The sequence below is a fragment of the Ovis canadensis genome, chromosome 16, assembly GCF_042477335.2.
Source record: "Ovis canadensis isolate MfBH-ARS-UI-01 breed Bighorn chromosome 16, ARS-UI_OviCan_v2, whole genome shotgun sequence".
NCBI lineage: Eukaryota > Metazoa > Chordata > Mammalia > Artiodactyla > Bovidae > Ovis > Ovis canadensis.
In genome coordinates this window covers 77217655-77234291 of record NC_091260.1, presented here as the reverse complement: position 1 = coordinate 77234291, position 16637 = coordinate 77217655, and the positions used below count along the sequence as shown (strand labels likewise).

Sequence of the window (16637 nt, the reverse complement as noted above, 5' to 3'; positions counted from 1 at the left end):
ATGGAGCAGCCAGGCGGCTGGCACGTAAAAGGAAAGGAATGGGTCAGAGTCAGGAATTAATTATACTGTCCTAGAATTTTCCTGTAGGGTGGGAGCGTGCACACGTGCATTTCAGCATGACTTTCAGCAGGCAGTCTTCACTTCTCTAGTCCCTGGATGTCATTACTTTCCTTCTCTTGAATTTAAGGACAAAAATATGAAGTTCACCCATGCCCCGCTAATGATAAGGTCTTAACAAGTTGCAGAGTGAATGTATTATTAAGTATCAAGGGATGCAGACTTTCACAGATGTTTGTCTCCAGTCTATCACCTGCCAGATGACTACATACAATGATCGATTTTCATAGAAGCCTGAAGACACAAAGAAATCAAACGCTCCACAGAACACAGAGATAATTTCAATCTGAGACAAGAGGAAATCATCAAGAATAAAAGCTGAGGTTATGAAACACATTCCAGGAGCATCAGCCCAAATAGACTCAAGGTGGGTTACAAAGAGGTGACAGTTAAAGTGAGACCCAAGAGTTGGCATCTTCTAGATCGAGAAGAGAATGGGATTAAAATTGTTCGTGAGAAAGAGGACCTGAGTAGATGCTGAGAGTTGGGAAGTGGCCCCCGGTCTGGGAAGTTTTGAGCAACTTGTCATTCCAAGACCCAAGGAAGTATCCCAAGACATCTGCCAACTGGAAGTGGACCCTCCTGTCAGGCAGGGAGGGGCCAGATCAAATGAAGCTTTGTCTAGTGTTAAATAATGAATGTCACTGATTCTCAGCCCTGATTCTCTCCACTGTTTTTGCTAATTGCTTTTCCTTTCTGGGCTCTGTTCCATCATTTTCTCACATTTAAGCAATTATGTTCTATCTATGAAGAGAGAGGAAAGGATAAAATTTATAGCCTAAAATATTCAATTAATCCAGGTGGTCCCTGGAGGAAATACTATTTCTACAACAAAACTGAAGGCGTGGAAGTCATAAATGCTACTGCTCCTCGTGATCTCAAAGGGCACAGTCCAACTGGGCAGAAAGAGCTTTTCTACTCTTGAATGGTGGCTATTTCAAATCCATATATTCTCTAGGAGTGAAACACATACCAGATTTTGAAGACTTAATACAATTAAAATCAAGAAATGTAGCTTATTAATTTTTTGTAATCACTGCATGTTCAAATGTTAATATTTGGGATATAATGAGTTAAGTAAAATATATTATTAAAAATAATTTCCCCTCAAGGGGATTAAGAGGTACCAACTACTATGATTAAAATAAATAAGCTACAAAGATATATTGTACAACACAGGTAATATATTCGACATTGTATAATAACTATAAATGGAATATAACCTTTAAAAACTATGAGTTGTGATTCAATAAGTTGTTCACTTGACATATATTCTGCAACTATACCTCAGTTAAAAATAATGCTTCGTATTACTTGTTTCAATGTGGCCATCAGAGAACCTTCAGGTCAGGTCAGGTCAGGTCCTTAAACTCCCACGAGGATCACATTCTGTCTCTGCTGGGCACTACAGCTCTTTCTTCATCAGCATGCCAAGTCTTTTTTGTTACCCTTGTTGTTTTTAAGTCACTCAGTTATCTCCAACTCTTTGCAAGCCCATGGACTGTAACCCACCAGGCTCCTCTGTCCATGGGATTCTCCAGGCAAGAAACTGGAGTGAGTTGTCATTTCCTTCTCCAGAGGGTCTTTCAACCCAGGGATCCAACCCATGTCTCCTGCATTGGCGGGCGGATTCTCTACCACTGAGCCAACCAGGGAAGCCCACTGTTACCCTTCGAAAAAGTCATTTAAGTTGAAATAAAATATTCATGGGAATCAAAAGGACAACTTAACTGCAGACGTGTAAGAAAAAAAGTCTGTGTGAAGAATTTCGAGAGAAGTCTCCAAGCTGCAGGAGGCTGAGCACCATATACACCCACAAACCGTGGCAGAGGAGGGTCCCACTGTGTGTACTGACCACAGTGCCTCGTCTGACATCTGTGATGAGGGCTGTGTTGTCAAAGCCTCCACAAAGGAAGCCCCTGCCTTCCTTCTGGACCCTGTGTCAGCAGACTGTGCTCTCTCTTGCCAGGTGGTGATGCTGATGAGTTTTTCAAACCTCTCTCTATAAGAACGCTTATTTCATCAATAACCTCAACCTGATTTCTACCAAAAGTCAGACATGACAATGAGAAGCAACAATGGGGAAAGTACAGTTAGTTCCCCTGTCCCTAAAATAACATCATACACACGGTAACGACAAACATGTCTCCTCATTTTTTGCATTATTTCTTTCAAAATTATATGGATATTTTTGGTAAGAAATGCCCAATGGACCCTCATAAATCCTTCGCTGAGATTTCTAGAGCTTACCCATTGATATTTTATCACAGTTGTTTTATGATTCATTTTCTCTACATGCATGCATGTATGTGTGAACACATACAGACATAAACACATACATGTATATGCACTATGTCTGTGCTTCCGTGGCAACTCAGTGGTAGAGAATCTGCTTGCCAATGCAGGAGATGTGGGTTCAATCCCTGGGTCAGGAAGATTCCCGTGGAGGAGGAAATGGCAACCCATTCCAGTATTCTTGCCTGGAGAATCTCATGGGCAGAGGAACTTGGCAGACTTCAATCCATGGGGTCTCAGAAGAGCAACAATACTGTCATATACATACACATACAGTAATTTTAAAAATCAGAATAAGTTTCAGAAATGAAACTTCACCCTTACTTATCTCAGAAGGTTTGTCCAAAGAACAAAGACATTCTCCTTCATAACCACATTACAGTTATCAAAGTCAGGACATTAATATTAATACATTCCTACTATCTTCTACCCAGACATTAAAATTTCACCAGTTGTCCCAGTACTGTCCTATATAGCAAGAAAAAACTTATTTCCTGCTCCAAGATGCAATTTTAATCAAGCGTTTCATTTGCGTGACGTATGTGTTTTTTCTCTTTAGGATCGCACAGCTCTTCTTACTTGTTGTGCCTTTGGTCGTTGTGCCTTTGGTGATGGTGATTTTTGAAGAGTAGAGATCAGTATTCTGTGGAACGGACTTCATGTTTGGTTTGTGTGATGGTTCCTCATGATGAAACTGGTTATAATTTTTGACTGTGATATGGAAATCTTGCTGTGGCCTTTTCAGTGCATCTAATCAGGAAGCTTATACTAACTCTTTGTCCCATTACTAGGGAAAGCACCTTCACTAGTTGGTTATCAGAGTAGTGACCAGGCTTCTTCAGGATCAAGTCACAAGTTTTCCTCTTATAGTTAATAAGCATTCTATAGGTAAAGACTTTGAGACTATACAGATATCGTGGTCATCATCAAACTCTCTCTCATAAATTGAGCATCCATTGATCATTTTTCCTGAATCAAGTTTTTCATGTGCCATTGCCAAATGATAATTTCCTAATTAAATCATTCATTCACTATTTCTTAGTTGGTATTTTAGAACAAGGCAAAGCATTCCCTTTGTCTCATTTGTTTACTCATTCGTATATTTTTATGTTAGTATTTACTCATGGATTCTTAGTTAATTCAATGTGTTATAACCTGATTCTATCATTATTTTAATAATCAAACTGTCCCAGATTTCTTCAATGAGTCTACATCAAGCTGGCTCTTAGATCCTTTTGACCTGCTCTCATCATTCTTTGAATAATCCTTTAATTTCTGAAACAAAAAAGTCTTCCAGGCTTATCTGGGACTTTCTCTGCCAAAACTCTATAATCAGTTACTTCTCTAAGAAGCCCTGTCTCTTCTTAATGGATAATTATATTTAGAAACCAAGTACTAGATACCATTCAGTGTGTTCATTGCTATTGGAATGACAATACTTCTAGACCTTCTTAGCCAAGGGTGCTAGGAACCTAGGAAATCAACAAATATATATATGGAAACATATATATCTGTAAACACACAGATCTACACATTTCACTTTTTCAACACATACAAGATGCCAAATAATATATTATACCATGAAAATCAAAATTAGAATAACCCTGTCTATTGAATAACGTACATATTTTATAAAAGATGATTTAAAATCAAATGCTATTTTGGCTCAGCTGCTGATCATTCTGATTTCTTATTAATACATTCATAATTTCATTAATGATCAACTCAAAGATTTTAGTTATACATCAAATTGCAGTAGAGAGATGATTCATTGTCCACTGTGATGAAATGATTTAAGAAGTTATTATTTATTGTCATCACTTTCAAAAAACAATAGCAATTAACATTTGTTACAAAATGACTATGCCTTACCTCTTGTGCATACACTACTTTATTTAATTCCAGCAATGACAGTGGGTATTGCTTTGTGGCTATTCTCCAGATGAGAAAGCCCACAGTTGCTGGGAGTTATGAAACTAGATAACAAACCCAGCTCTATGGCTCTTCAAAGTGTTTACTGGTATTAGTTTTCTTGTGGGGGTTGGCTTATGTTAAGGCACTGGTAAATAAAACTTAAATTTCATATTAAATCCTAACTCTAAAGTTTCATGAATGTTCACAAATACCAGCATCACAAAGAGAAGAAAATAACATGAACTTCTTGCCAATCACTTCTTAGAACTCCAGTATGTGAGGGTGGTTAAAGAATTTTTCCCAACTATATACAGCCCAAGGATTCTGTGCTTCATGGGGAGTTCCAGAATCTTGGTAGAGGAGATATTTATGCCACGAGCCTGTCCTTCTCCAAGAGACTCTGCTAAAGACTGAAAGGGTCTTTGTGATTCAGATCTGCCCCTAAAATATACACTGTTCAGGCCTAAGCATCTCAGGTTCCTCCTCTAAACCACACACACAAAAGAAGTAGGTAAACTGCATTTTCATCTATCATCACTAATTCTTCATCATATGTGGTTTTAAGCCATAGTTATATTTTTAAATTGCAAATAATAAAGAAGAAACAGAGATGTTTTTCTAAGGGAGCTGATTTTGATAATATGATGGCTGGATGAATCAAACTGAATAATCAATGATTAACTAGGGAAGAAAGGTCGCTCCCTAACTTCGAGGAAATATCTATTGAATTAGCTCTCATTTGATATAGAGTAAGTCAGGATGATTCCATGAAAGGAAAAGAGGCTGCTCAGAAGGAAGAGGGCTGGTTGGGAATTAAAGCAGGTGAGAGGACTCCTATCTAATAGGTCAGCCAAGAGTTCTGTGGCCTGACCTTCTGAGGAAAGAAACACCTCCTCTGACTTGATTTATACCTTCACGTACGTCTGTCTTCACCCCCTTAAACACAGAGCTAATTAGGATGGAAAACAAAACCTCGAGAAAAATAAATTGCACCTACCTGGATCAGAGACAAATCCTCCAGCTGTAACCTGAAGAGGTAGTTTCTACAAAATACAAAAAGAGAACAGTTTCATTTTTAATAGATCTAAAAAACTTACAGCTCATAAAAAAATATGAGAACAAGAAAAAACCAACAACAGCGATTTTTGGCTTCCAAAGCAATCTCCTGCTAAGACTGTGTGTAACACAGTTTTCCTTGGAACTCAGATTTCAAAGAGACATTTTAGGAAGTCAACAGAAACACACATTTGAGATTGGCGAGAAAGCTAAGGAATAAGGAGGTGGGAACTAAGGTAAGTCTAAATTACTAACTAGCTCTCTGAATTCATGGAATTCCATGTAGACAAAAGGACGTGGGTATCCAATTCTGAAACTAAGTTTAAGTTCAGCAAGACTCTAAAAAACCACTCTTCGTGAGTCTTCATCCTGATAGGTCACCTGTGTTCACCATGTTTTATGATTAAAATACATCCAGGTTTTGAATGCACCAATGGTCTGAGTATTATAGTTCTCTACCTCGCTGGATGGATTCTATGTGTGATAATTCCAGAAGCATGAGCTTGTCTATCTGCTATCAAGGGTTTGAAAGGGTCAGCTCTGGTTGCCTAAGCATGAAACAGGGAATCAGAGAAAAGGAAATGATCAGCTTTCAACAATAAAGAGGAAAAACAATGAAATATGCAAGAGAGACTAGCAGAGCATGGGAGGAAAATATAGATATGGCCACATGAAGCTTTGGATCATATTGCTGTAGCATTTAGAAACAATGGATTGGTCTCCAACTTAAGTCATGAAAGAACATCTTAACATCATGCAGATGAGAAGCTGGAGCAGCAGAAGCAGCATCCCAGGGACGGATGGACGGGAAAGTCAGCCCAGGGGTGAACAGTGATGGCAGGCAGAAATTGACACAGAGTGGAGAGCAGATCTCAAGAACGCATGCGTGCAGGGAGGGGGTCTCCAAGAAGCTGAGGATACTGTTATAATGGGATGGCCCAAGGTAAGACAATATTAAGAGAATACCAATTCTCCCAACACCAGCAAGAAACAAATGTAAATAATTTTCACTCTTTTGTGGAGGGGGACAGATCTCCCATGTGAGCACGCTGTCCCAAAGAGGTGACAAGGGGCAGCCACAACAGGCCATGGGCACAGCCCTGAGAGAACCAGGAAACATCCCTATGGTGGGGATGCAGATGGCAGGCACAAACAACAGGGATGGCTCCAGCTCCGGAAACATGCAGGTGGACACTGCTGGAGGAAGAGGGGGATTTAGTTCACTTTCCAGGTGGTCTCAGGAGGGCCGGCCCTTGCCCCCCGGGAACTCAGGCTTCTCACAGTGTGTGCCCCCTCCACGGGAAAGGTGCCACCCTGCACGCTGAAAATGGCTTCTCCCACCACGACAATGGCATGCTCACTATGCCCATTCTGTGCCTCCAATTCAGCCCCTGAAATACAGAGGTGGCCAAAACATTTATTCAGGTTTTTCCATTTTGGCCAGCTCAATAAAGTGCATGATACATGGCACCTCCACCACAGAGCCATTGAGGGAACACTCCCATCTCTTTTCTTACAGTCAAATCATAGCTCTCTACAGGGGACTTCCCTGGTGGCTCAGCTGGTGAGGAATCTGCCTGCAATGCAGGAGACCTGGGTTTAACCCCTGGGTCAGGAAGATCCTCTGGAGAAGGGAATGGCAACCCACTCCAGTATTCATGCCTGGAGAATTCCATGGAGAGAGGATCCTGGTGGACTTCAGTTCATGCGATCGCAAAGAGTTGGAAACAACTGAATGACTAACGCTATTACTACACAGAACTGAGGATGCCTTTGAAGAGGGAATGCGGAAGCTGGACTGCTTCTGTGTAGTCCAGCACCATGGACAGGCGAGATCTCCAATAGAAAACATCTTCCTGCAGGGGAAGGAAGATGAATTCAGTGCAGGTACGGAGGCATGTAGCCAGGCTGCCAAGGGAAGCACCGCTGAAGTCTGGCTCGTATACAAAGAGCTGCCAAGATCTCACCTGATGTGAAACAGTGCTTGTAGGAGAAATTAGAAATGTACACCTACCCAGGGCTTCCCTGGTGTTTCAGATGGTAAAGCTTCTGCCTGCAATCTGGGAGACCCAGGTCCGATCCCTGGGTCAGGAAGATCCCCTGGAGAAGGAAATGGCAACCTACTCCAGTACTCTTGCCTGGAAAATCCCATGGATGGAGAAGCCTGGTAGGCTACAGTCTATGTGGTCCCAAAGAGACGGACATGAGTTACTGACTTTACTTTCACTTTCTTACCTACCCAGAGATAAACCTTTCAGATGAGGGGCTTTCAAGAGGCACCAGAGGCAATTACTGGCCATGACGCACTCACAGCCTCTTAGGAGCACCATGGTTCCCTACCCGCAGGTTGGTTTCATCACGGGCTTTCTGGATGCAGGAAGTTGCCAGAAGTCACTGCCCCTCCACTACAGGATGCAGTTTTGCCGAGGATATTTGCACAAAGGCCAAAGTTCTGTCACCAAACTACATGGGGAGGGAAGATGGGCATACTATGCTTCCAACTTTTCATCTATAAAATGGAAATAATGGTCCCATCTACTTGCTGATACTGCTTTGAGGTTTAAATCAAAGGGAAACAGAATGGTGTCTGACCAGCACTTGATTACCAGTAACCTCTTCTAGGTGGTTTACAGAAATTATTAACATTTCCAGACATGTTGAAATTCTCATCATTTTCTCCAATGATGCTAAAGCTGAAACTCCAGTACTTTGGCCACCTCATGAGAAGAGTTGACTCATTGGAAAATACTCTGATGCTGGAAGGGATTGGGGGCAGGAGGAGAAGGGGACGACAGAGGATGAAATGGCTGGATGGCATCACTGACTCGATGGACATGAGTCTGGCTGAACTCCGGGAGTTGGTGATGGACAGGGAGGCCTGGCGTGCTGCAATTCATGGGGTAGCAAAGAGTCAGACACGACTGAGCTACTGAACTGAACTGAACTGATGGAGAAGGAAAGAGCATTTCTGCCTTCCAGCAAAGGCAGGTTTCAGGCATAAGCAGGTGTGATTATCTCTGTGTTCAGGTGATGGGATTGTTGTCAGGGGGGATGGTGGTGGCACTACTGGGCTTTTGGAAAAGATGACAACATTGTTTATCTGGTCATGGTTCTGGGATCCAGTGGTCACACTCTTCCAAGCTCACCAGCACTTTTAAGAAAAAAAAAATTTTTTTTTTCCTGCAAATGTTCCCAATAAAGAAGCCATTTGTATTCTTCCTCAATAAATTACTTGAGAGCTTTGATAATATTGCAAGGCCACCTCTTTCTCTCTCTGTTTCTTTCTTTTTCCTCCCCTGTCCCACACACATAAACACATACAAGGATGAACACCCACACTAGAGTATTATCTCTGAGAACTTTCTAGAAAGGCAGTTCTCATACACTAAGGAAGAGCTGGAAGGCTTCATACCATTGAGGAAAGAGGGTGGTAGTGTCCATGATGCTCTGTAGAGCTATGAATAGGAAAACTGAACAGTAAAGTTCAAAATCATCTTTCTTGTTGTGGTGAGGGTTGAAGGAGGTGTGAGCACTCTCTCTGAAAATCCCGAGTGCTGTTTCAGGTGTTGTTCATGAGAGAAATTTTATGGTATGAATGTCTGTGTCTCCCCAAAATTCATACGTTGAAATCCAACCCTCAAAGGTGATGGTACTAAGAGGTGGGGTGATTTGGTCATGAGGGTGGGGCCTTCATGGATGGGATTAGTGCCCTCACCAAAGAGGCTCCAGAGAGCTCCCTCCCCCTTCCACCATGTGAGGACACAGTGAAAAGTCAGCTGTCTGCAAACTAAAAGAGGACCCTTACAAGATCCCACAAGGCTGGTTTACTGATCTTGGACTGCCAACCCCCAGAACTGTAAGACATAAATCTCTGTTATTTATAAGCTACCCAGTCTGTGGTGTTTCATAATAGCAGCTCAAATGGACCAAGGTAGGAAGGCATTGATTGACAATGACAAGCCTGGCACACCCTCAGTCTACATCTCTGCAGTCAAATCCAGCTCCACTGGCCACATGTGCTGCAGGTCCCCACAGCGTTTAAGGGGCTTCCCAGTGGATTTCAACCATTTACTCTTCCTTTCCGAGATAACTGAGAACTATGTGGCCCTCACAAGCATCTCATCGGGAATCAAGTATGGCACAGGTGAAAAGACAGGACAGAGAAGAGGAGCAGGCTTACTAGGAAAGACAGCTCAGTAACTATGAGATGCCATCACCATCGTTAGTAGCACGATGTCTCAAACCTTCATGAAGCAAAGCACCACAAATCTGAACTTTTCCTTTGATATTTTCTGGGTTACAAGATGCAAGGTAGCGATTTTTTTTTAACCCATTCTCAAGTTTTGACCTAAAAAAAAAATGATGCAGAATGATGGAGCTAGGTTGTCATTAGAGAATATATAACTCCTCAATTTTTTTCCGGACATTTCTGCAAAGTAAGGGGTGCAGTGTGGTTTATCCAAGGTTATTAGGATTCAGAGAAACACCTGTGATTAGAAAAAAAGGTCTCCTCACTTTGCTGTCCCTCCAGAAAAATATCTATTTCTGCTTTATTGACTACACCAAAGCCTTTGACTGTGTGGATCACAATAAACTGTGGAAAATTCTGAAAGAGATGGGAATACCAGACCATCTAACCTGCCTCTTGAGAACCTATATGCAGGTCAGGTAGCAACGGTTAGAACTGGACAGGGAACAACAGACTGGTTCCAAATAGGAAAGGGAGTATGTCAAGGCTGTATATTCTCACCCTGCTTATTTAACTTCTATGCAGAGTACATCATGAGAAACGCTGGACTGGAAGAAGCACAAGCTGGAATCAAGATTGCCGGGAGAAATATCAATAACCTCAGATATGCAGATGACACCACCCCTATGGCAGAAAGTGAAGAGGAGCCAAAAAGCCTCTTGATGAAAGTGAAAAAGAAGAGTGAAAAAGTTGGCTTAAAACTCAACATTCAGAAAACAAAGAAAGATCATGGCATCTGGTCCCATCACTGCATGGGAAATAGATGGGGAAACAGTGGAAACAGTGTCAGACTTTATTTTGGGGGGCTCCAAAATCACTGCAGATGGTGATTGCAGCCATGAAATTAAAAGACGCTTACTCCTTGGAAGAAAAGTTATGACCAACCTAGATAGCATATTCAAAAGCAGGTACATTACTTTGCCAATAAAGGGCCTTCTAGTCAAGGCTATGGTTTTTCCTGTGGTCATGTACGGATGTGAGAGTTGGACTGTGAAGAAGCTGAGTGCCAAAGAATTGATGCGTTTGAACTGTGGTGTTGGAGAAGACTCTTGAGAGTCCCTTGGACTGCAAGGAGATCCAACCAGTCCATCCTAAAGGAGATCAGTCCTGGGTGTTCTTTGGAAGGACTTATGCTAAAGCTGAAACTCAAATACTTTGGCCACCTGATGCAAAGAGTTGACTCAATGGAAAAGACTCTGATGCTGGGAGGGACTGCGGGCAGGAGGAGAAGGGGACGACAGAGGATGAGATGGCTGGATGGTATCACCGACTCGATGGACATGAGTTTGGGTAAACTCCAGGAGCTGGTGATAGACAGGGAGGCCTGGCGTGTGGCAGTTCATGGGGTTGCAAAGAGCTGGACACGACTGAGTGACTGAGCTGAACTGAACTGAAGGTCTTTGTGCCAAACGGCCTCACCAATCAGTCATGCAGTGTCCTCTTTCCAATTTAACTGACAGCAAACACGCACATACAGAAGAATCATTCTTGCAGAACAATCATTTCATGTCATCATTGTTCATCCACAGGTGCATTTACAAATGTTTCTGAGATAATTCAAGTCTTGGCACTATTCATGACAAGCTTTCAGTTGTAGTAAATGAGTTTAGCCTCTGGGACTGTGATCTGCCTGGGACATATATCTCCCCATTAAGAGAAAATGTTAATCCCACAGGTCTGACTCATTAGATGGTGCCTCTTCTCCCTCTTAATTTCACATGAATTATTCCTGAAACTGCCTAACCATACTTAAGAGTGTCCCAGTTCCATCCTTTGTGAAATGAGAGAGCAAAACTATACAATCTGTCAATATGCTTAACACAGATTCCTAAAAGATTGTGACCTTTTTAGAGATAAAACATGAGCAACAGAGGTGGATCATCATATGACCATCTAATGAAATAATTGTTATTATGGCACAGTTCAATAAATTCCTAACACTTTTCAGGTGTATTTTTATTGTCTGCAACCGAATACCATACTTCAACAATCTTAAATGAAATTTCAGCATACAAAAGAGGTAAGAAAATGTATTCAATAGTTTACTTATATGTAATACCTGTTAATCATAAAGTCAGTTGACTAAGTTGATTTGAACATTTTTAATTTGGCATTATCAGAATTATCTATAATTTGAAATAGCCTCAAAGTCTAATTATAGTCTCTTTTTGTGTTGGTTGGCTGGTTACAGTTTTGTTGCCTTTTTTTTTTTTAACTTGTTTGATTTCTGTGAGAAAGAGTTGGCAAATGTTTTCAAATATTTGTTTAATACATGATGATGTCTACACAAACCCATGGACAATTTAATGCCTTACTAGACCTTTCCATATTAGAAATACACAGTATTATACATTTTAGTATTCACTTTATCTATCATGATTTTCAACAATTTAAAAAAAAATAATAAAAGATGAAATATACATGAAAAAATGTGTGGAATTCCCTAATCACCTCCCTGGAACCTGACTCTGACAAAAACACAGTGTGGCTTCTACCATTCTCAAAACACTTTCATCAAACTATTTGGTTCCAAGTATAATTCCAAGTGTGTTTTTTTGCTGTTGGAAAAATTCCAGTACAGCTAGCAACATGAGGGACCAGAAATCTTCTATGACAGCTTGATCCATCACAGTTCAGGTGAATGACCTATGAAGTTAAAGGTTACAAAAAGAAAGAAAACCTTCTAAAGGGAATATAAAAATGGATACTCCCAGATGTTGGGTCACTCAGGCACTAAAGTAAGATCTATGGTTCCCTGCAAGAGGCTGCTCTCCAGGGGCTTTATGGAAGAGGCAATCACTTTATCTCGCAACTGAGAGCACACAGAGAAGGGAAAACAATGTGTGTGAGGTTCAAGAGAAAGGCTACCAACCTTTCCAGCAAGAAGGAATAATGCTTCTGGCTCCCAGCCAGCAGGGAATACTAAGCAAATGTTTCACATAAGGTCAGATTCTCTATTTGGGCAGTGTTTTGAGCAACCCAAAGCATTTAAGTGGCCTCATTAATCTTCCTAACACCCCTCGATGTAAATAGGTAGTAATGAGGAATATCGTCATTCTGCAGGGAGAAGGCAGTGCTCCAGGAGGTTAAGCGATTAAATTCTAAGAGCATTTTAGTTACATAGCTTAGGGGAGCTGGTCTCTATTGCCATGTCCCACCTCTCATTACAGAGGTACAAAGCAAGGGTTTAACAAGGCTGTAAAGGTTCAATTTTATGGCCATAGCCAATAAAACTATGAGATTTTCTTCCCTTGGTTTGAACTTACTCTTTATCAAACATATGGAATAAAATTTGACATGCACATTCAAATGTAATAACTGTATTACTTTTAAGAGTGATAGATGAGGAATACACAGATCCAGTAAACTGAATAATTCAAATCACAAAGCCAATGAATTTGACAGACACAAACTGACAGTTCTTAAGCTCCTCCATCCTTCCCCCACTAAATGTCTGAGTGTATGGTCTCCCTCTTGACCAGAGTGTATTTCTTTCTGACTGATTATAGGAATGAATAACTCATTCCCACCTCCCATCACATACCCCAGTGGCCTATTAGAAACAAATCACTAAGCACAACAATATATTCTCTGAGGGAGCAGCCAGGGCCTTAACAGACGAAGTTCATTTGTGTCTTCATGTAAAGTAATAAAATTCAGCCAGCATTAAAGAAAAGGTTGAGCCTTCATGAGCATATTAACTAAATGATTCATTTTATCTAGAGACACCATAAAACTTAACTCTGACCTCCATTAATTATGAAAGACACAGGTGTTTTAAAATGACATTCGCTTAGAATAACTCAATTGGTCTCCGAGGAATATAGTTATAAAATCAAAGGAAATAATTTCAGGTTCTTTTTGAACATTTAGGTTAGAGGCTTGCTTATAACGGAGGAGCAGAAGATTGAATAATTAAGAAATTACTTTGCACTAAGAAAATCAAGCAAATCTTGATTTCCTTACAGAAAAGCAAGGAAATCTATGAAAAAATGGTTTAAACAACAGTGGTAGAAATGTACATGCGTGTGCGCTAAGTCGTTTCAGTCGTGTCCTACTCTGTGTGACCCCATGGACTGAAGCCCACCAGGCTCCTTTGTCCATGGGGTTCTCCAGGCAAGAAGACTGGAGTGAGCTGCTATGCCCTCCTCCAGGGGATCTCGACCCAGGGATCGAGCCGGCATCTCTTATGTCTTCAGCATTGGTTGGCTGGTTCTTTACCACTAGCGTCCCCATGTTTGTTGTTTATTAAAGTTTAGACCACTACTTATGATGAAACAATCTGTAAACAAAATACCCATTGCACATAAACTGGGACCATCTGGGTAAATCTGAGAGTGAAGCTAGTCTCACCTGTACCTGAGTCGGCTTCATCTGTTCTGTGATTTCCCATTAGAGCACAGTTCCATCCTAACTGTTGTCAATATTCCACTGGCACAGAGGCTGACACTGTGACTTCTTACCTGACACACGGATTTATAGATGCAGAGACAGACTTAAAGATTAAAATATAATAAATGTGTGACTTTGAAGCTAAAGAAAAGTAGTGTCTATATCTCTTAAAGCACAAAATGTTTTCATAAAATTATTTTAATTATCTACATTTAAATATGTAATATTTTAATCGCATCAAAATTTTAAGAATATGAAGATTTAATTTCTGCATGTAACCAACTCACTTAGTTCACCAACCTATCTATAATTGCTCTTCCTAAGATTTTCATTACGCTGATTGATTCTAAACAAATTTCAGGAGCTTTTATTTTCTGTTACTTTAACCACTCCAAAAATATCTTTTCAATGTACTATTCTCATTAGTTGTTGGGAGTCTAATTCTGCTTTAATATTACCAATTTATAAATAGTGGGATCACATTTAGAGCACAGTTTTTGAATACTGACTTTTTTTCACTTTGCTAATATATTTTGCAGTGTGGTGACAAATGTATAATATCATCATATTATGAGCTACCTCTTCAGTCAGAATTTTTCCAACACTCTTTGAAAAATAATAAATACATGTACTTTTGGCTATAGCATATTATATGTAATTCTGATTTTATTACTATTATTATATTATTATAATACCATATGTGTCTAGTACTCACTCTCCCAAAATTATACTGGTTTATCTCATTACCTATCCTAAAAAAAATCCATTTCAAACCCATTGAAAGTCTTGATTACTATAAAAAAAGTTCCAAAGAATACATCAAAACCAAAATTAAACCACATTAATAGTACTCTTATATATTTAAATACCAATATTAAATGGCACACAAGTAGATGGAAACCTCTTACTATTTTGCAAGTAGAATTAAATAACAGAGATGGATTTTTAGTGGTTAGTAAATTCCAGAGATATGAAATCAGGAAAATCTTCTTCCCATAAGCATATTTAGGGACAAAGTTATTAATCATTACTGTCAACAAAATATTAGTAGTTTGAATTTTGTTCCTGGTCACTCAGTCATGTCTGACTCTTTGCGACCCCATGGATCATAGCCCACCAGGCTCCTCTGTCCATGAGGATTCTCCAGGAAAGAATACTGGAGTGGGCTCTCATGCCTTCCTCCAGGGGATCTTCCCGATCCAGGAATCGAACTCAGGTCTCCCGCACTGCTGGTGGATTCTTTACCAATGGAGCCACCAGGTAAGCCCAATTTAAACTTTATTATGTTCTAAACATTATGTGCAAATTTCTAAGTGCTTTGAAGATTACGGATCATGGTTTACTGCTCTAAATTTAACTCATGACTTCTGCTTTTCTGGTCCATTGGGTATTTAATTTGTTCCTTTCCATTTTTCAATTAATAGAGATCATTTTTCCTTGAAAAACTACCAACTGTATTATTTTATGATTCCTTTAACCTATGTTTTCCTAGGAATATTGACTCTGCAAATTATCTCCATATATACTACTTTTCTGGGTTATCTCAGAGTTAGTAAAACCTGAGATCTTTTTCATGTTTCTCTCATAATAGAAGAACTCTAATTCCTTTCTCAAATGCTCAATTCCAGCTGATGGCATTACAACAAGCCACAGTTTCAAACCACAGTCCCAAATCTTATCTTTGATCCTTGTTCTCAGCCACCTATCACGATTGGCCATCAATCACCATCAACCCAAAGATGTCTCAAAGCTGACTTATCTCCATTCTCACTACCACTGCCTCAGTTTAAATTCTCTCTACTGTCACTTGACCCAGATCCCCAACTGCCATCTGTACCTTCAAACTCTAGTGAGTTCTGCACACAGTCTAGTGGAAGAATCTTTCTGCTACAATATGAACTTATAAATATGCAGCTTTAGAAATATCCTGAGCTCCTACTGTCTTTAGCAGAGGTTTGCCAAGTCTGCCAGGCCAGAGGATTACCAGAAGCTTGATTAGATCAAAATTCCAACCTTACCCAGGTCTCCCGCATTGCAGGCAGACACTTTAACCTCTGAGCCACCAAGGAAGCCCATACTTTTAGAAAGTCTAATTCAAACGTTCTGAGGAGAGGCCTGGCTATCAGCATTCTTGAGAGCTTTCTCACACCACCCTACTGACTGCCACAATTGGAAACACAGGTTTACAGGATGAAATCCCCACTCCTCCATAATCTAATACCCCAGCCTCACCTATTCCTACCCCTCCTCTCAGTCACTAACATGTCCAGTCAAGGCGAGCTCCTGTCAGCCTCCTCAGCATCTGAGTTCCCAGTTCTATGATCCTCCTAGAGACCTCTAAGGCCAACTGAAAAAGCAACTTCTCAGTACACCCATTTCACCTTTCTTTCCTCTTGGTGTTTTCAAGGCTCTTTATTCAGGCCTTCCTGGAGAACGTAACCATTCCTGTTCCCCATACTCATCAGGCCAGGAGTCAGGAAAATATTTCATGGGCTAATTAGCAAACACTTCACCTTTGTGGCCCTGTGGAAACTACTCATCTCTGCAGTGAAAGCTGGAAAGCAGCCATAAGTGATGTGCAAATGAATGGGTGTGGCTATGTGCCAATAAAACT

General features: G+C 40.5%; 1 protein-coding gene across 1 annotated transcript in view; it reads right to left on the bottom strand.

The window, feature by feature from the left end:
• SEMA5A (semaphorin 5A) overlaps positions 1-16637 on the bottom strand; it is a 549553-nt gene that overhangs the window by 282003 nt on the left and 250913 nt on the right. Inside the window, exon 5 of the mRNA XM_069556145.1 lies at positions 5324-5369. Coding sequence (XP_069412246.1) covers positions 5324-5369 — 46 coding nt within the window. The remainder of the gene's footprint in view (positions 1-5323; positions 5370-16637) is intronic.